This window comes from Cyrtonyx montezumae, unplaced genomic scaffold, assembly GCF_038088225.1.
Source record: "Cyrtonyx montezumae isolate F1298 unplaced genomic scaffold, pur_monq_1.0 scaffold_5, whole genome shotgun sequence".
NCBI lineage: Eukaryota > Metazoa > Chordata > Aves > Galliformes > Odontophoridae > Cyrtonyx > Cyrtonyx montezumae.
The window spans coordinates 19,622,372-19,644,227 of NW_027072056.1; the positions used below are offsets into that span (position 1 = coordinate 19,622,372).

The 21,856-nt window shown below is 42.8% G+C and overlaps 1 protein-coding gene across 1 annotated transcript in view; it reads right to left on the bottom strand.

Annotated features, from left to right (window-relative positions):
• The window catches only part of LOC136056321 (multiple epidermal growth factor-like domains protein 6), a 155,890-nt gene extending 136,431 nt beyond the window's left edge, over positions 1-19,459 (bottom strand). Inside the window, exons 1-4 of the mRNA XM_065748448.1 lie at positions 19,371-19,459; positions 6,681-6,815; positions 6,320-6,429; positions 5,042-5,146 (exon numbers count right to left, since the gene is read on the bottom strand). Coding sequence (XP_065604520.1) covers positions 5,042-5,146; positions 6,320-6,429; positions 6,681-6,815; positions 19,371-19,459 — 439 coding nt within the window. The remainder of the gene's footprint in view (positions 1-5,041; positions 5,147-6,319; positions 6,430-6,680; positions 6,816-19,370) is intronic.
• Between the last annotated feature and the right edge of the window lie 2,397 nt (positions 19,460-21,856).

Genomic DNA, 21,856 nt, shown 5'->3' on the forward strand with positions numbered 1-21,856 from the left:
GACATTGTACATTAGAGATGGATCTTAAAGAGAGAAAATAAGTGGTATTTTCTTTCCTACTTGAAAATGTTTAAAAAGCTAATATGAGGTTTATATATGCTATATTAAAGCTTAGGCTTAAAAGAAAAAAAAGATAAAAATCAGTGAGTACAAATTTGACCCAGAGATTTTCAAGGCAATTAGGTCACTGAAGGGCTGGAGGTCTCCAACTCTTCACCAAGAGGAGAATCTGCTCAAAGGTTGAGTCAAAAGACTTTATCACATCTCAAATGTCATTCAAGTCGGTAAATTAATTAGGGACTGAGAAAGCAAGAGACTGTTTCTCTCTTTTTCCAACAGATAAGAGAAGATGAGATCAATTACTTCTAAGTAGTGTAGGATATAGCAGGAAAAACAATCAATTCAGTTCACTAACTATAAATAGCTGCTCTGATTAATATACTAATTTTAAACACCAAAGGTATGTCAGCATACTTTCTCTTCCTAATACTTTAACTACATAAAACTGCCTGCAGCATTTAGTTCTTAATCCCATGCTTGTCCAAATTTGCACTAATAAAGCATAAATTAAAACTATGCAGTAAAAAGCCAAACTCCATCCACTATTTTCCCCACACAGAAAGGCATACTGAAGTACTTGCTTAAATAAACTTAATCTAACACTGCTTCTCACACTGTTTGCACGAGTGACCACATTAAGTGTCTAGCTCATATGACATCCAAAGGCAAGAGCTGGCTCTGTGCCTTGACTGCTGCATGGCTGCAGTGAAAAACTGAGTATCCCTGTCCTCCAGCTCCAGTTGATTCCTTACCTACAAGGATTCTAAACAATCTCTACACAAGCCAGGGCAGCAAAGCACCAACAGAAGGAATTTTTTCTTTGCACTGCTCCTCTCCCCTATACAGCTCACACTTAGCCCAAAGGAAGTGTCAAGTTCTATTCTGAATGTCTTATGAAACACCTTGCTACCTGTAACTGTGCTTATAAGAAGTCGTATTTTTAAAATTTCACTATTTTGTTGGGTTCTGCCTTGTAAACATCAGCACTGCATAAGCAAACTAAGGATCTCTCCTCAAAACCGCAAACATGATCTAGTTCTTCTGAGAAATGTGAAATCCAAATGGCTGACAGATCCAAGGCAGCTTTAGGTTTGACTTTTAGCATTTTAAGGGTTTTCCAAAGACAGAAAATGTGTAGCACAGACTTATGGATATATATACCACCCTGTAAAGCTCATGCAGGTCTTCAGTCTCAGAGAAGAAAATACACATTTCTCTAAGAGACAAGTATTACGCAGGCAGAACATTCATCATGCAACTCCCAGAGACGTTTACAAGAGACATAGAAAAGAAAATGTTCACCATGAAGAAGTATTCTTAGTTGGGAGAAGATACATCAGGCTTCATACCACTCCATTCAATATTTATAAAAAATAATTATGCTTTAAATAGTTCTGCAGTACAAACTCTTACCCACTCCGACCAGGAGGTGCTCGCAGTTGTTTACTAAAATCTTTATACAGTTCAATATCTTAATAGTGTGTGACCAAAGTTAAGGAAGAGATTGACAGCTAGTCAATGAACTGATAAATATCCATCACATAAGCATTTCATTTTAGCAAACCATGCAGTGGACATTCTGCCTTTATATTCACATTCCAATGCTATTATCTCCATGCTTAATTACTTAGCTTAGGTCTCAAAGCACTTTACAAAGAAATGAACTATTATTATCAGCACTTCACATACAAAAAAACTGAGGCATGGTGGTATAATTTGCCAAAGTTATTGAATTCATATCCAAGGTCAGTGACAGGTGAAAAACAGCTCTTATCTCACACATCAGGCAAGCACTGCATTCATAGACCACACTGCTTCCCCAGCATGTAATATTTAGCAATTTACATTAGCTAGCGTAAAAGAATTTAAGTTTCACCTGCATTATAGCAAATACTACATTGTAAAATTGAAGCATCTGTACTTGGAAACTGTGAGACGTTGGAATATTCCATCTTTGTGTTCAGCCTTTCTCCAATGATTAGGACAGCAAACCTCATTTTCTGAGGTGCCTGCCCTGGTCATTCCATGCCTATTTTTAAACATAATCTGACAATACCCATCTTCTCAGAGATGCTCAATTTTAGTTACCTTTCCAGGCACAGTAGCTTTTTGCTAAGACTTTGTAATGGCAGGCTTTCATTTTGGTCAAACAGACAAAGCCTGATCCTTTATTTTGTTTGTTAATATCAGAAGAGGAGGAACTTCAAAGAGCAGTAAAACTTCTGTCACCAGACCTCAATTTAAGAGTCAAACCTAATTCTTATTTTTTGCATTGGGCATTTTTTTATTTATACAAGGAGTGAAGTTACTCCTGTTTGTAGAATTTGGAATGCTTTCACTAGCTGCACGTCCAAGTACAACTTCCAGGGATGAAATAAACAAGCTAAATCTAATTAACTTACTTCTAAGTCCAGCTCAGGTGGCCGAGATTACCAGGACAGCTAGCGAATAACAATGAAACCAGCACTGAATCAGATTTTATTCTTGGCACTGGGTTTTGTTAATTGTTGTTATTACAGGTCCCTCTTTCTGGGCTTAAGGGAAATGAGAATCTCAACTTCTGAATAAGCCAAAAAAAAAAAAAAAAAAAAAGGAAATACAACTCGTAAGTTTATATTGTAATTGATATAAGTCTATTATTACAAGACAAATTGCAAGAGACAAAGAGGGAGACAGCTCAATCTGTTACTGAATCCTTGTAATGGCTATATGAAGAGCTCAACCATTTCACTCATAAATCTTCCTACTAAGTTTTTATTGCTGCTTGTGTGAATAAAATAATAAAACTTTGAGGTATACAAGAGATGCAGTAATACATCTCTTCTAGTCACAATTACATGGAGTTTGTTACAGGAATCATAACCTTCTCAGCATCTAATCAGAAATAATATTGTGCTACAGGCTGCTAAAACACCCCGAGAAGTCATTAGATTTGATTGTGACAATTGTGAATAATCACCTCTGCTGCAGATTGCTATGATGCATGAGGCCATCGTCAGTCATTCCCAACGACCTGCCACAAACTTTCTGTGGGACAGACCATGCAAAGCACGTAACAGCTGGATCTCCAGGAGGCTGACCTACTTACTAAAAAACTTAGGGGCAAATATGAAATGCAACAGGAAAACACAGATTACAAAGGTCTCAAAATATGTTTCCATTTGTTTGTGTGGGTGTTTTTTTGTTGTTTGCCTTGTTGTTGTTCTTGCTTGGGGGTTTTCTTTTTTATTTGTATTGAGGTTCTAACTTTAATTCACTCTTTTTTTTTTTTCTTTTGCAATAATTTCTTCTCTGTTGTCTGTGGAACATACAGCCAAGCATGCAGATCGTGAGAGACACTTGCATACACAAAACCTTCAACTGTCAACACTGAATGACAGGAGCAGAAAGCAGATGAGCAGAGGGGCTGGAGAGAGGAATATAATAGATAGGATACATGCAACAACTCAGTACATAATCAAATGAGAGTGTTCTCAATTGCTAGTGGCTCAGGACACTGAGAGGAAGCCATAGCACCAGCAGTGGCCAATATCAGGGTTACCAGCAAGGATGCCATACCGTAATACCATTCCAATTAACTTTATCTAGATCACACTCAAAAACTGTAAATTATGGTCTGCATGACACTCATTTGTTCCTCTGAATCCTCAGCCTTGGTAGAAGAGATCCCCTTGTCCTATGTGTTAAGTGTACGAAAAAAAACCCTATTTTTCAGTAAAGTTGCACGTGTAAGTAGGGAGGATAGATGTGGTTTAATGAACATTCAAAAACCATAATGTACTACAGTTAAGTAATGCAGTCACATTAAACTCAGGCTACTTAAAATGGCAGTGCTCCAACTTCAGCCAGGAAAATAAAACAAAAATCCCTCATGAAAAAGCCCAGATGCTACATCTGCTGGTTCCACAGAACATTTCCTTTAGTTCTGTTTGCAACAAATATGATATGAGCCTCACAATCAACTGACTGGAGATGGATGCAATGGTTAAGAAGCCTTACACTCTAAATTACCTTGCTTTTGTTAGGCAGGTGAAATGTCCACGATGTTCTTACAGAAAGGAGGTTTTTCCCTTCAGAATTTAATTTATAAACTCACTCCTGCCAGGCTGCGATAGCAGCTACTGTATAAACCTGAAAATGATGACTGCTGAAATTCCATTCAAACCTTCAGAATCAATAGAAAGCAGACAAGCCACCAAGATAAAGTTCCACCCGACTGCAAAGAGCAAGGACTGCAGGATGCCTCACTTTGTTTCTGCAGTGTCCGCAACCACCAACCTGTGAAATAGAGACTGCACAATCTCATTTCAGGCTGAAAATCTGACCTCTGCTATCCACGTGTTACGACCACATAATCTGCTGTTGGAAGTGCTTTCATGTTGTAGATACTTCCAGACAACAGAAGGAAGACTGAAAAGTACAGCAAGGACAGTTTGGAATTTGCTGAGAAATCCTGCATTTGGTGAAAGCTTCTTATATGGGCTCCACAGAGATTCTAATCCTGCTTACCTTGAAGCAACAGCTCTACATAACAAAGCAATCATCATTGGTGTCACACTGGTTCATACCAAGCTACATGTAAAATCGTGTATTTCTTTCCTGCCCATACAGAGAGCCATGGCAGCATCACCACCAGAGTCTGCTTAGCTGAAGTAACACTGCCTGAAGGCAGATGTTGGCATCCTGCAGTCTGGTGTCAGAAGTTTCATTCTGAAGGGCTCTGCATTTTATTTCAACGTTTGCTTACAAATGAAGAAGTGTTCTCTATGACCAGACTCCAGAGAACACAGACCTGCTGCAATGTTTGCTGACTTTTCCAACGCGGTTGAAAAGGAAATCACCATTTGTCTGATACAAAAGGAGCCCTTTATCCCAAACACAGCAGCCAGTGTTAACAAGGAATTATTGTCCATAATAAGTGTTCCTCTATATGCATTTTACTCAAACACAGAGCAACAACAATGATTGACATTTGACTCACCATACTGGCAGCGAGGACCCTGAAATCCTGCAGGACACTGACACATGCGAGGTCCTTCTTCAGAACACTTCCCTCCATTGAAGCAAGTGTCAGCAGCACACAGCACTAGTACAAACAGAACGAAATAGAGCTGGTTTTGTTTGTTTTGTGCCAAAGATTCTCCAGAATTACCTCTTCTTGTCATAGTCTGCCACAAGAGGAACTTCCAAAAAAAATGAAATTCATTTTCAGTCAAAAAGTCAGAATGCAACAATATCTATAGAGATAGATAGATTTTAATCATGTTGATACAATTAATTTATTTTTAATAAAAATAAGTCCAGGACGACACAGTGTCACCTGAAGATGCTCCAAAGGCAGAAAACAATTTCACAGTACTCAAAGTACTACGTGGAAAAACAGAACTGCTGAAGAGTAATGCAGCAATGGGTAGGAAACACAGGAGTATTAAAAGATGTTGCATATGTCCAAGGAAATGACAGTACTTTTTTTTCCAACACAGAATATTATTCATTTAGAATGGGTTAAATTCCACCTCCTTGAGCCATATGTACAAAGAGCATCAAATATGTAAGAATACTTCAGCTACTTTTGTGCCTTAAGGGATGTAAAACAAGTCTCAACTTCTCTTTCAGAAGAACATAATTCTGTATTGCCACCGGTGTGACATATTTGAACATTCCTTTATGCTACAGACGTATGTTACAGATTGTAAACATATCTTTGACTTCTTAGAAAAGAAGTGCACACTAAACGTGTAGACACACACTGAAAATAACAGGCTCTCAGGTAGTTGAATTTTTTGTTGTTGTTTGTTTAAAGAATAAAGAAAAATCACAAAAGCAAGCTCTTTGAATGCAATCCTCACGTTGGTACAAAGATTAAAAATACATAGGAACAGATGCTTGCTTTCATACAGAAAACACAGCTACTGATGAAAGGGTAGCAAAACTAAACAGTGGATAGATTGCTCGTCTTCTACTGATGTCTTGTTAATAGTGGATAAAGTGCTTCCCAACCATCTAAACTTAATTCCACGTTTTAGGAAGACATCCAATCATGCTTAAAAACTACTGATACGAACAGGTTCTCATCAGATGAAGAACCTCAGGGCAGAAAGTTAACTGCTGCTTCTGCTCCATTCAAATATTCTCTCTTTATATTTGGAATTTCCGGTTATAAATAGCAAGAAAAATCTTTCTAGAAAGAAGATGCAGTAAGGCCCAAGGATATGATCTCTTCAGTCAAGGTTTTGTTACAGTTTTGCCATCAACTTACTATGTAAGCAGCCGGGTTCACTGTTGTGTTGAGCCCACCCAGGGCAGCACTTATAGACAGTCTGGTGCTCCATTCTATACACCTGCTTGTACACAGTGTAGTAACCAGACCTTTGAAGAGAAACAGTTCAAGAGAACCAGTCAGCTTGCTTACATCTCACCAGTATCAAAGTACAAAATCAAAGTCAAGAAGGCCATGACGCACCCAAAACACACAAGTCACATCTTCCACTCAGCAACACGCTGAGGACATGATACATCCACAATAAAGTTGCATGTATCTCAGGACATTACACAGACTGAACTCTCAAAGTACAAAGAAACCGTGGTCAGTGTCAGAATTCACTTATACCAATAATTACCTCCTCTCATATCCCATGCACCACCTCCTCCCTGTGCAGCCCTGTTTCCACATCTTGACCATGCGGCTGAAGGCCTGAACACATGGCTGTTGGTGTCCCACCAGCGCCAGCTCCAACACGGGGCAGACATTTGGCCTTGGGGAAGGAAAAGAAAAATCACATTTCATTCTTTCTACTGCAATATCAGAAAAGCTGGGAAGAACGTACATAAAGCTGTGCTACACTACTGAGAAATACTGTGGATCTGTGACTTTTTTCCACCTTGGACTGATCACAAGAGTGCGGCACCCATCAACACCTGACAAATCAGCCCAGCAAATTCAGCCTGGCAAGTGTCGCAGACCTGAACGGAGCCAAGATTTCATTACTGTATTGGTTGCATAAGCCATGAGCGGGAACACAATCCCGGTAGCATTTTTTGCCTGAGAGCTGGCCTCTGAACAGCTAGGCCAGCAAAATGTGATTGCACCTTGTTCCCAGAAAATGAGACCTGCAGTGCATGAGCAGGATGTGACGGACGACTCAGCACTCTTTGCTGTCTGTAGATAACAATGGTCTTTCAGATGAGGCTCTGCTGACAAAGGATGGTGCCTCATAAGCAAAAAAGCTGATGGCTGAGGTGAAGGAGCTTGAAAGGCACTTGAGGCCATCCGTGCCTGTGCTGGAAGTGCTGGGAGCCCCCACTGCTCTGTATGGAGCACACAGCAGCTGCTATGGAGCTGACAAACCAGGGTGGGAACAGGCGCTGACCTCCACAGCACAGCTACCAGATAGCCAGACTGAGTATAAATAATAGAAACAGATTCTGTCTTAGAAAACAGCATGTAAACTGAACAAAACGTACGATGAAATTCAGGCTGTACAATTCAATGGGAGATGCTCCAGTGATTCAAGCACAGATAAGATGTCTCTGAGCAATTGTTGTGGGAAAAGGGCAATCTGTAAGAACCCCCCCCTCTGCTATCCGTCTCCTCGGGGAAGCATATGAGATTTTAAGAGAAGGCATAGTTGTTCCCTACTGATGATTTCAAAAAACAGCAAGAGCAAAATGAAAGCATTGCATTGAAGGATGGTATGTAATCCTCATCCTGCTACCTAGCCCTGGTTACAAAAAGACCGAGGGTTTTGCAGAGATACTGTCAGCCTTGCTCTAATTCCACTGCCACTGTTCTGAATACCAGAAAATAACTCTGCATAGAGCATCCAAGTTCCAAGTGAAGCTACAAAGCTCTTTCTGGTGACTTTCAATACAGTAGCCTTGTGTAGCAAAATAGAAATAAATTGATTTCTGGAGAAGTTTGCAGATTGCTAGTGTAATGATTAAGCTCCATCAGAGCAGCGTGCTCTATCCACCGAGCCTTTGCAAATTTAAACCTCAGTGATTAAAACACAGGGAGAAAACCATGAACTTCAGGTATCTGCTCTCATTTAGCATTCATAAACGACTCGTAGCAGGTGTGTCACACAGCTAGCAGAGCAGTTCTTCCAGAAATGTTTATTTAGAGACCCCTGGTCAGGGGGTCTTTAAATACCACACTGTCAACTGACAAAGGCATGAACATGAAGTTGTGATAAAATAGATAGAAAGCAACTTTTTTTTCCACCATTAATGCAATAGATAATATTTCCAGCCCAACAGCTGCAAGGCAGTTAGAGTTATCATTAGCTGCACTGGATATTGGCAGTATCTTTCAGGATTTACTGGGCTTTTCACCTCAGGGGCCAAAAGTACTTTGCAACCTCGTTAAGTCTGAACACCACACAATGAAGCCTTTCTAATGAGAAGCAGATCTTTCATCTGCAGGTCTTCAGGTAGCTTACCAACATCATTAAATTAAGCCTGTGCAGAACAGGAAAATCCTATGAGCAGGGTCGTTTTTACCAATGAGTTAAATACTTGGAAAATGCTGCATGCTTTCATCAGAGCCACTCCACAGTATAGCAGAAATCTCAGGTGGGACTTTGGTCACCCAAAGAACAAGGGGAAGGAGCAGCCACAGGCTCATCTCATCAGCCAGCACTGGTTTTATTAGTTCTACCTTCAGTAAAGCAGACCAAAATATGGTTGCCAAACCATAATCTTATCTACATCATTCTAATGCTTCTCTACAAGGGGATGTACCAGAACCTAAGTAGTATCTAAGGCAAGCAATACAAGAACTGAAAATTTGGGCACCACGATTAAATCATTCCCACCCTTTTCATTTTAGTACTGCTGGATAACAATCTTCCCAGCTGGCACAAAAAGCAGCAACTCATACACTGCTATGGAGAAGATGAAACACTAAGGGACCTACAATCATATAAAAAGCCTCAAACGAGAAACCCAAGCAAGGGTGTTGCTGATAGAAAATAAAAAGTTGAAGAAACAAACAAAACCAAACAGCTTCACGCAAGACAACCAGGGCACAGTTGTGGACATGATTTTTGTTATGTAGGCTGCCAATCTCTAACATGGGGCACTGCTGCTGACTGAGAGCAATGGGTTTGGTATCACAGAGTCAGAGCACATCACTTTTCCTACATCCTATCCCCAAGGTTCTTGGGGGAAGGTTTCTGTGGACAGTTTGGGTTGGCCCTGGATGGTTTCTTCAGATCCCTTCCCTACTGCCTCATGTACTTCTTTCTCGATGGCAAGACTGCAGTTAGATGTTTGCTGGACTGCTCTCTGTTTCCTATTCTTTGAGCCTGCCAACACTGCAGAGGACAGAAGCAGCGTAGTTTCAGATTGCCTCGAATTCCTCCCAAAAGCACCCTTGCTCTGTTTCCATGTCACCTCCACTACTCTAGCAGCCCTCCCCATGTGTGCCAGCTATTCCTTCCTCTCAAATTACCTCAGCACTTAACGCATTTAGCTTAAGTTCAAAGCAATTGTTCCCAGCCCATTCTTAGCACAGTCTGCTGTTTGTTTCACATCCAAAGAAGCTCTTTGTATGCCCAAAATCTTGCCTGCTTTCTTTTTCCATTACGTCAGTTGGTCTAATAAAACCCTTGCCTTACTTAGCAACCATGTCTCACTTAGCAGGCTTTTTTAAATGACTCTCCCTCCAGTGAATAGAACATCATGTACTGATAATTCATGCATATCTCCTTTTATTAGAATTGCCTAAAAATTTCCAGATAAAGGTACATTCATCTGCACTGCTCTTCCATAAATAAAAGAACGAAGCTGACAATTGTTGTAATGACAGACTGAGCCCATCCTATAAATTCCTCTCGTGCGCCGTTGCCACGTGTCCAGGAATGGCTGTATTGACTTCTATGATACAGTTAATAGGAACGAACAGCACTTGCAGAATAAAGAAAGGCAGCAGCATAAAGTCATATGCTTATTAAGATTTATTCAAAGCAAGCCATTCCCCCAATATGCCCTTGGGATAACATAAAGGCAAATATCAAAACCTCTGCTACATTGCAATTAAGTTGCAGCAATTGTATGACATGGAATCCTTTGCTGGCAAAACCAGCAGGGAACACTTGCCCTCTCATCAAACACAGCTCCCACTCACAGGGCACCAAGTTCAGCCCTCTGTCTCACTGTTCTCTGATACATAACCCATAAACCAGCACACTGCTTCTGGAACAGAAGTATTACTGAGAACACTGTGTGTTAAGGCTCTCTACTCAATAGGTGCCTTCTAAGATGAAAATGAAGCTCAAGTGGATGTAATGGTACATTTAGACAAGGAGAGCCCCACTTCTACTCTCGTGCCCCTTGCATTCAGAAAATATTTCTTGATGGGAGTGTAAGTGTTAAAATAAACCAGACGTGTGTCTATTATGCTCCACAATTTGATTGATGCACCAATCCCTTAAAACCTTTATACACCAGTGCTCTCTGTTAGCCAAGACTAACACGAAGGCTATTATTAGCTCGTCAGTCTGAGTCGGGCAAGCCAGAAAGCTCTCACTTAATATTTGCATTAAGAGACTGCCCTTTAAACAAAGACACCCTACACACAGCTCAGGAATTAAGATTCTAACACACAGATAATTAGACCAACATGAAACCAGAGCAGTCTTGGCTGATCATATGGCTGCGATGCCTATGAACCACTGCACAACAGGAAAAGATCAGAGAAAATTAAAAGCATCTCCAGAAGGAATACAATTCATTCCTGGGTTTTAATTTTGAAAGGGAATATACATGTTTGTAGAAAAACACAGCCAAAATTACCAAGCACGTGGAGTTCTATGAAGCAGGAATACTGCAACCCTGGCTCAAGACATCCCTAAATCTCACACTGTTGAGGCTGAAGCAAAGCTTTACTACACACTCACCCTTCTCCTGTGCCTTTCACTGGCCATTTGTGGGCCACAATCTCAATGCACTCTGCTCTCATCCTCCCCACTTAGAGTTTTATTTCACAACATTTGGATCTTGCCTGAAGGCTCCAAATCCCAAAGGCATGACTACACAAGTCTCAGCTTCCACTCGGAATAACCCTTCTAGTCTCACAGATTTAAAGAAAGTTTAAGTATTTCTAACTACCAACCTTGTGAGTGGGAAAAGGGGAAGATCATGGGGACAAAGCAGGAGTGCACACCACAAAAACAATTTCTGAATTTGATGATGCAGACTAAAGCATTAAAGAAACAGAGCAGCGTTTCAGGGTCTTTCCCCTCAAGCTGTCATCAATCCCAGCAGCATCCCAACAGAGCTCCCCAGTGAAGGGCCCATGGCGTTCCCACAACTCATGGCAGAGGATGGATGATAGAAGCACCAGATTTACGGTTTCCAAAGAGACTTCCACTGGTTTTATCATTGCCCACGATTCTGCCAGTCAAAGATATTACAGCAGTTATTTTGCATGCAATCACCTAACCGTAAGTCATCTCACATAGCAATAGATTGGTTCTTTTGATGAAGTGCAATATTGTTTTTGTGTAACAAGGAAAGAGCACTTTACCAGCACAGCCCATCTGCTCCTGGGAGTGTGGAAGCAGCTTTCTGCACACTGCTGGTACTTGTGGTCCGAAGTGGGAAGAAAGGAAGACAAGTGAGCACATGGGAGCTAGAAAGGGAGCAGATCCCCCACTCCAGAAGGAACATCGTCTTTATGACAGTTTTAGTCTGCATAGCACAATCCCTAACACCTGGATCTTTGAATGACAAGGAAAGCAATTCTTTCGTTCAATCAAACCACCTTCTTCTACCCCACCCCAACATAAAATCAAAAAAGCTGAAGCTAGGTAAGTTTAATGTCAGTGAGAGAGCAAATAGACATTAATATATCCCTAAAGGTTTATTTCAACAATGCAAACTAAGTCAAAACATTAATACGAAGCAAAAGATGATGTTGGCTTCCTTATTGCAGGTCTTTCCACAGAGACTGGAGTGAATGACACCACCTTTACACTAAAGCAGAAGGCTGTTAACATCTTCCTAGAACCGAGACATCAGAGACTGCACGGCCTTAGTTGAAGAATTTGCAACCTGAGCACCACCAGCTTCTTCTGTAACGGCACTCAGGACCCTTGTGAAGAGAATGGGTCCACGCTATGATGCCATATGCAAATAGGATATTGATTAGGGCTTGCTGTAAGGAGCAACTCAGGTGGAAAAAGTAAATTTTGTCTGAAGGTGAAAATCAAATCAGGAAGTAAACCATGCAAACAAAAAGGTCTTAAGAGCAAGTTAAAAAAAATTATAGAGAGAAATTTTGTATACGGGGATATATTGGTTAAGAGCAACAGTAATTAGCAAAGACTGCAATGACAGAAAAGATGTTTCTTCCTTTTAAGAACTGCCACACGTTTCTTACTACTCTTCAACTATTTTAAGGCTCTTTTCCCCACATTTCTCAGATAAAATTAATCACCAGTACCAGAGACAATTAGGGCAGCCTGCTCCCCTGACCGCTAATCAATCCCTGCTCTCTACTGATCCTGTATCAATATTTGTGATGTTTATGTACCCTCTGGGATATAGATCGGGAGCACCAGGCTCATTTAGATTAGGTCTCATTATCACTGCTGTTCTTGGGATCAGTGGATGCAGGTCTGCCACAGAAGACTCTTAACCCCACAGGTTACTAATGCACCACTGCGTCTTATTCACATCCCCTCTCTGATTAGATGGAGCAGCTAAATAACATGAGAGTTCCTCCAGCCCTTGTGCACTGCATCTAGATTCAAAGCAAATCAATATGAGATGATTAATTACACACTCAACTATTATAACAACAATAAGATTTTTAGTTCCTACTGCTATCAGGCTGCAGCATCTGTCCTTTAGCTTCTATTTAACTATCCTCCTCTTTCCCCCAAGGTAGAATAATCTGTTTTGTTTAGCAAGAAATATAGAAGATCAACATGTACATACTGATCATTTAACAGTGATTTGCCCAGTTGCTTTTTTTTTTTTATCTTTAATCAAGGAGTTATTTTTACTTATTTTATTTATTTTAAATAGAACCAAATACTCCCAGTCCCCAGCAACACCCAGTTTCACACTTTCTGCTACTTACTGGCTGACTTCTGCAGGCAGTAGCTGGCTTCTACAGGATCAGGTAAAGCACAGACCCGGAGGGGATGGCAAATGTAGCATCATCACTTCAGCATGCAGCTCTGATAAACTCCAAATACCCATCTCCATTCACGTTCAGGGAAGCTGAGCACACTGCTTGTGTGTACTGCATCCAAAACAGCAGGTTATCCCAAAACAAGGCTGGAGTGAGGCTTAGCACACAGAGCTCACTACTCAAATAGGAAATAATTGGCAAGATGACCTGTTAGCATCTCCTTAGCCCCCTGGTGTTCTTTCCAGTTGACTTTTGTGTTGCTAGCTGCCTTCCGCATACCTTCACACGTCTCTGGGGCTATTTTTAAACAAGAGATTGGAAAGGACAGCATGCAGGAGCAGCACTGAGAAACCCTTCCAGCACGCAGAGTGACTTCCAGGCAGCTTAAGGACCCGTGCCTCAAGGACCCAGCTCCAGTGTAATAGCAAAGCCATGCAGAAAGTCAGATAGGAGGAGGCCAACAAATAGCTTGCATGTACACACCGCAAAGACAGCGAGCAATTGCCCAAAAGTCAGCTGTAAGAGGAAGGCATGAAGCAGCAGCAGGCACTTCTGGATGAAATTTCACTTTAAATACACCCAGGCTCAATTATCATTCCACTGCAGAAGACTGAATAACAAAAGTAACCCCAGCAAGTCTGCCAGGTACGCACGTTCGAGTTTCTCTTGGCAAGAAAGCACAGGAGGATCTAATGCTAAAATATTAAAATGAAAACCACTGAAAAATATCAAACCACTTGAGCCAGAAGGAGAGAAAGCTCATTTTTTGTTTACAGTGAATACTTCATTGCTTGACACTGAAACCAGCGGAAAGCCTCACTGCAGTTTGTCAATCTACCCAGGACCTGTTCATCTCTTTGCTGGTGGATGCCAGATTTTTAACAAAGCCGCTTTTCTTCAAAGCTTACTTCTGAAGTAGCACGTAGTACATGCAGGAAAACTCAAATTCTTACATGCTCACGTTTTAAGTGTTAAAATACTCCCAATTATTTATCCCTCTACAAGCCCTCAGATTGATACCACCGGTGCAGGGTTTTTGGTAGGGCAAAATATTTTATAAATTCTAGTCACACACACACACAAAAAAAAAAACATCAACGGAAGTGTGGTAACTAACAGACATATATCAGTGTCCCAGAGTTCAACAGAAGTAAGCAAGAAAGTAAAGCATTTGGACTCTTCTCAGCAGTGTGGAGATAGGACGAGGGGAAATGGCCACAAACTGAAGCATTGTAAGTTCTGCACAAATGTGCACGGGAACTTCTTCACAGTGCAGTGACAGAGCACTGGAGCTGCATAGAGAGGTGGTGGAGTCTCCTTCTCTGGAGACATTCAAGACCCACCTGGACACCTACCTGTGCAACCTGGGCTAGGGAGCTGCTCTGGGAGGGTGGTTGGACTCAATGATCTCTGGAGGTCCCTCCCAACCCTTACAATCCTGTGATTCTGTTTTTTTCATAATAGAAACTCACACTGAAGTTCTAAGTAACCCACAGGTTCCTGGTGCTACTTCCAGATGGAAAAGGGACAGGTCCTCATCCTGTCACACAGCTGTGAGATAAGTGCATGCAAGTGGTGTCTTTTTGTGACTGATGATGCATCTGATAGAGCACTAGAAGCCACACATAGAGGCAGAACCACTGAATGGTGTGAAGGGTTGAAGAGTACAGAAACACATTTCCTATGTAGGAATAGCCTCACTGACCAAGACTAGGCACAAAACAGATAAAAGTACGGTAATTTGGGATGTGTTTTCTGTTATAAAGCCATGAGGAGCACCATAAGAAGCCTCTTTCTCAACCACAGCCTGAGCTATTAGGATATATGTTAGGATCTTTCATGTAAAAAAATATGGTATAGGCATGATGTTGTCTGCTGCCCCAAAACTGCTATTGAACAAAAGGAAGCATGATACTTCCAGTAACAAATCCAAAAAAGGGAACTTCAGCAGGCAGATCTCTCTAACTCTCCTCTTTCAAATGGAGGAATCAAATATGCATCCACAGGTCAACAGAGCACCAACAGAAATACAACTGCACGTACAGCTCAGCCAGTACAACCAATACAGCTGAAAGCATGCAGTATAGAAATAGGCACTCAGTGCATTGCCAGAACAATTAATGATGAGTTTCAAACCAAGACCAGCATGGAACCCAAAGCAAAAAGAGCGAGACTGCGTGTGCTCAGTACACAATCTTCAAAAGCTTTGATTCAGCAATAATGAAAGGAAACTTCTTTCTCCTCAGAAATAAATTAAAAGCAATAGATTTTTGAGAGAACATAAGCAATAACAGGCTAGGATTTCAGAAGGAAGAAATCCATTAACTGTGTTCAAAGAGAAGGTATTTAATTGGTGAGTAACATGATTTTACAGCATGGGCTGTTAACTCTCTGAGATCCAAAGTATCGTTTCCAACGCTGAGGTTCTGCTGGGGAGTTAGACCAGCTTTTACACTAACGTGATTGATGTGTGCATAAATACCAGAGCCACATCAACATTTCAGAATGACGCATAATTAAACCTGAAGAAGTGCTGACAAGTTCTCTCCTCCTTAGGGTGTGTTTGAAGAGTAGGTTAAACCCAAATCCCATTGGAAGTGAGTGGAAGGAACGGTTCCTTTGCTTTAAACTCACAGAATTAAATTTACTCACACACTATGAGTCTATTGTGACTGTGGGTAGCAAATTTCTAGATCTCCTTATGAGAGCAGGCATAATTAATCCAGGAAATATTTTACAGTCAATCAGATCAGTTTCCTCTTCAAAAAAAAACCCAAAAAAACAGCATCTTCAGGCTATCACATTTTATGACCACGTATTTTCATTGTTTTATGGCCATGCCAGGGTTTAGATGGAAGTACCCTGATTTCATTTTTCTCCTGAAGAATAAAGCATTATAAATCAGGAGAACTACAGCAGGATGATGCTGACCACTTTTTTTAAACCTCCTGCCAATGAATATACCAGGAGACAAAAAAAAAAAAAAAAAAAAGAGCTAGAAAATCTGAACTCTAAGTTAATTTTCCTCCAGAAACTCTGCTGAAACAGAGGCATTACATGCCAACTCCTCATTAATGTGGTTCTGGTAGGAAGCCGACCAGCACGAGCTCGATCTGGTGGCAGCAAGCTGTAGTGCAGCTCCTCGAATGGCAGCGCTCTGATTTGTTTTTTGTTTGGTATGACATTCATACTCACAATGATGAGAAATGCCACAGTGTTTATTTTCTTTCCTAGAAAACGAGTACTGGATGCTGGAGAGGGATAGCGGGATTAAAAAAATGCCATCTTTGTGAGTGGAAGATTTTCTGTTACAGGAGCAGAAGGAGATTGTACCACACCGCTTATTCCAGCTCCCAAACCTCAGCACACATCAGGACCCAAAAACAACTCTCAGGGCATCAGTGGAGCTTAAAACAGCCCAAAAATGCCAGGACAATGTCTCACCAAGACATGATTACACAGCTTTCTTCCATAGCACCTGGGACAGATGTGACAGAATTCCAGACTCCAAGACAAATATATCCAAATATATACACTTGCATTGCTTTGTCAGAGCCAAACCATGTGTCACTTCAAATATATTAGAATTCAGTGCAAATAACAATCAGGATCTAAAAGCATTGTGTATGGAAGTGCCCTGTACAATACTAGTAACAGTGAGATGCATTCCAGTCCTCCACAACCTGGACTTCAACTTTTTAATTACATCTGCTTGCCTGAAATAAATAAGGGTTGCAGTTCACACTACTTTGAAACAGTGTCCACAGCCGCAGGGTCAGCAGTGAAGCCCTGCAACAGCAGCTCAGTACCACTGCTACACACTCACCTTTACAGATGAGGGGCTGAATTTACCTGACTGTTAGAAACATGGATACAAAGCTGAATAATAGAGTTTGCTTTAGGAGGATGATTTGCCTGTAGGAGCCCGCATGGAATTGAAGAAGCCTGAAAAATATCTCTAAGCCAGGAATCCAGCTCTAAATCCAGGTGTTCCCTGAGGTGCAATCAAAATTACTTGCCCATGGATAGCATGATAATACGCAGCTGCAACATCTGACATCTGAGAATTTTAAAAAGTAAAATAAAACAGTTTCAGTTAAAGATAGTGATTAGATCCTGTAAAACCAAAGCAGATCCCTCAGGTATCATCCTGGGCCCACCCAACCACAGAGCATGGCACTGGGCTGAGTGTGGAAGGGGACAAATTGCACTTTGTGACTTTTGCTATGCAGCCCTCACCTATGTGCCAGCTGGGAGCAGAAGGAACCATTCATTTTTTGAGCCCCATCTCATTCCTGCTCAGAGAGATTGCGTGTAGTGTGCACAGTGGGGTCTTGGCATTCACCTTTTAACATTCCTTCCTCCTGCTCTCTCCTATGTGGATAACTATGGGTAAAGCATCTGTACTTCTGAAACATGCATAGAATGCTTCTCGAGGAAAGTTTTTCCTCTTCTGACAGCAGCTCAAGCCTTCTGGTCTTAGTTTCATTGCTGAACCAGCCCACATCAACCCCTGCTTTCTGTTAGGAGCAGTCCTGAATGCAACCTCACTGTTAGATAGTTACACATCTCCCTTAAAATGTCACAGTGTGCCCCAGTTTTTAACCACGGGGCTTACAGCAGCAGAAGGAAATGCTAACGATATGCTTTTGGTGATGAGAGATGGCTGATTCCTCATTTCAGGGCCTAAATACCGTGTTTTTTAATGAAAATGGATATCTGGACCCTGGTTGTTCTCTAAGTTCTAGTACAAGGGCTAATTGTCTGGAAACATGGTTGATGGAGTAAGTCATCCCATAATCTGTTCTGCATTATATCTCCTCAGGGGGTTCAGAAGCAGAAAGCCAACATCCACACAGACCGTGTGCATTTCGTGCAAGGAGCAAATGCTCAAGTTAGCAGCAAAAGAAGACAAATTATGAGGAGAAATATCTTACATACCCTCAGCCACATAAGATCTCAATCAAAACAACAGCAAACACTAAGGAAGAAAGCACCCAGCACAAACTGTGCCAAGGGATGCATTTGTTGTACTTATCCCATTGACCAAAGATTGTCAATGCCAAAAGAAGAGAACTGAAATAGCAGAAAAGGTGATTCATGGCAGTGCTCTTCTGGGCACTGCTCTTTCCCAGCAAAAGCTGGGCAGGCAGTGACTTCTCGTGTTTCTGAGTGCATCAAAGTCACTAAGCAGGGCAAAAGGAGAGGGGAAGTGCACTTACACTTGCTCTGACTCAACAAAAGCAATGCAAATTAGAGCGATTTCAGGGATATCCCACTTGGAGAAAGCACTCAGGGCTTGTCACAGGTATTCGGGGCTGGGGGAAGGAGTGAGATATGTTTTCTTGCACTGCTGCTCCCAAAGGCTCTGGCACAATGGCAAACATTCTCACGTGGCGCCATTTCCAGAAAGGAATGCTTTTGGGTCTTCTTTAGGTGATGTTGATCTTTAAGAAGGTGAAAACAAGCAACTCAGGGGCAATTTGCAGCTAGCACCGCCTCCAGCTTCAGAAGTTTGGATCGCAATATTATTGATACAGCAACCACAGGTCTGTGCGGGCCAACGCTGCCCTCCTCCTGGGAGAAAAATTTCTTACGGAAAGAAGCGTAAAACAAAGCAGTGGAGCCCTACGGGAGGGGGTGGGGACGGGGGGGGGGATGACAGGGGGGGGTGAAGCGCTCCACACAAAGCATGCAACAGTTTCCAGCCGTCGTATTTTCACTTACAACGAGCGAAAACTTCGTCCGTGGGATTCCGTGCGCGTTTCCCGCTGTCCTACTTCAGGATCTGAGCGGAAAGATGAGCACTGTGCCTCGCATTCCGCAACAAAAGGCGATCGCCGCCGTGAACACCTCGGAAACTTGCTGGGGGAGGGCCGGCCCGCTCGGCGAGCTGAGCCTGCAGCTCTTTGTGTCCGCACACCGCCGGTGCTGCTGCGGCTCTCACCTCCTCCCGCTCCGCGATGCTCCCGAGCATCCCCTGGGTTTGCCCCTCGCGCACAGCGGCACTCAGCGCTGCCACCAACAGCGCCGGGAACGGGGAAACCTCAGCCCCGAGAGCATCACCGCACAGCTCCGCGTCCCCACCCGAACTTTCTTCCCCCCCCCAGCACTCAAACGAAGCACCCGAGGAACCCCCCCCCCTCCAGCCCCAGCCCTCACTCACATGCCCCGCTGCAGCCTCGGCTCCTCCGCTCTGCTCACGCGGGCCGCCAGCGCCCAGCCCAGCCCGAGGCACAGCCACACCGCTCCCATCGCCTGCAGCTCGGGGAGAGCAGCGCTCGGCTCCGCACCCCTCACAGCAGCAGCCGCCCACCACCCTCCAAACCCTATAAAGGGGCGGTGTGGCCCGGCCCACAGCCCGCCCCTCACCGGGGCTGGGAGCGGAGAGCCCCCCAGCGAGGAACCCCCGCGGACCCCTCGGGCTCATACACCCCTCGGGCTCCTCACCGGGGGGGCTCAACGCGCCCTGCCCCTGTTATCTCGCTTTAAGTTGCCCCCAGTTGACTCCCGTAAGGATCCGCGCGGGGATTTCTTCTCCATCGCAAGGAAACACATAGCCCTTCCCTGACCTTAGAGAAGATGAATTGTACCCTGAGATCCGCACCGCATGGCTGAGCCCTCCCCTCCCTTCCTCTCTCTGTATCTGGAGCAGTTCGAGCTCTGCAGGACCCTGTGTCGGGCTAATCTCATTACATCCCGCAGAGCACATCGTTTTCTAATCATTTTATTTCTTAAAGCCCAGGAAATCTTTCTTCATAAAGTAATAGACCTTTGTTACGTCAAAGCTGTGTTAATTATGTCCTGTGTCATCATTCCCATTTGGACCACTTTCATGGCCAAACAGCGAAGGATCTCATTGCCCAGCAGTGGTTTCTCCAGGAGAAGTAAATCAGTATATTATTTTTTTCTTCTATCTTAAGGAACCCGACAATAAACCATTCAAAATCATTCAGTGTTTCAAACCTGCGTGTGATGTCTCCAAATGATGCCCAGTAATTACTGCACCCAGTTAGTAAGAACACTGGAAGAGCTGCATGCAAACTGAAGTGCAGAGTTCCCAGTGCCTCCCTTGGTGAAGGCCACTTAGGGGATGGACCCTTTACGTGTGGGGTACGGAGAGGAGTACAGCTCAGTTCTGAGGATGGAGCAGTTTACACCTCCTTGTAACCAGCACAGGACGGGCCTCGCTTTAGGAACTGACCCTGAAATGCAAACCCAGTTTGCTCAATGTGCCCTTCTTCAAATATTATATAATGCCTTATTCTCAGCTGTGCTTTAATTGAGGACGTCTAGCGGGGCTGTTGACTTTAATGGGACGATTCGCATGAGTAAGAGTTGCAGGGAAGCAGCGTTTGTGAAGGCAGCTTCAAAAGCCCATTGTGATAATTGATCTGACCGTTCCGAGTCGGTTAAATCTTCAGACCTGATTCAGACAATGCAGACATGAAAGCAGGCTCATTTATTCTAGTTCGTATGGTGGGAGAAGTGGGAAATGTCAGGAAAAAAGGGCATTGGATACAGAATTAGTGACTGCTTTTCATCACACGGCCCTGCCTTGAGCAACCAAATGCAATCACTGTCGTGAAACTTCTTTGCTATGAAACTGTGTATCCTTGATCTTGATCCCTACAAACTATATCGTGCCCACCACCAAAGCAATGTTGGCAAAAGGGTTCTGCTCCTGATTGGTGAAAGGAGTAAATGAAACCCTGTCTTGCTCAGCGCTGGAACTGCGCAGCCAAAGTCCTGCTCCCCTCCAGCGACTTTGTGCAGGTGAGCTATAATCTAAGCCAATTGCATGGAATAAAAGCTGTCAGAAAAAGAACACCTCATGGAGCACTGCAGGACTTTCTGTCAGATGGAAAATATGTCATTTCCATTATTCTCCTCTTTCATTGATCAGGACATTCTTCTTACAGTCTCGGGTGCAATCCTTTGCTAAGCAGTATCGAACAGTACATTGTTTACAACAGAGCTGGCATCCCTCATGAAGTCTCATACCACCTTCTTCATCTTAAAGTATATTTCTCTCCCCGTTAACATTCATTGATGTTTTTGTTCTCCCTTCATAGACGTTGTGAAAGATGCTGTGTCTCCCCGAGTGTCAATGTGTGAATGAGGATGTCTACACTTTTGAGTCACACCACCCTATGCCATTTCTATTTTTCTGTCCAATCCTCAATATCTTCAAGTCTTTTTAAATCGTAGTTAGTGCCGGGATTTAACATCCCCTCCTGATTGGAAGAAATTCTCGTGCAGAGACCGTAATTAGAAAGGCAGTGCTGTGTTCTGTTATTAGCAGGGATTGTGATTTTTGGAGTGGTGGGTTAATTGCTAATAACCATATGCAATGCTTCTCTCAAGATGTTTCCCATTACAGTAATTAACTTAGCAGCTGGGGTAACAGACATTTACCATTTGTCTTCACAGTATCCCTGATATAGGATTGTTCCAAAAACCGATTTGGACTTCGTTCAATTCCCAGACTCCAGATGAAAAACAGGGATGCTGAGAGAGAGAGACTTGGGAGAGAACCAGCTGCAGAGATGGTACCTGTCTGTGGATGCAAACTCTTCATCAGCACATCCTCAGGACTTCTGAAGTTTCACAGAACCATAAAATTGTAGGGGTTGGAAGGGAACTCAAGAG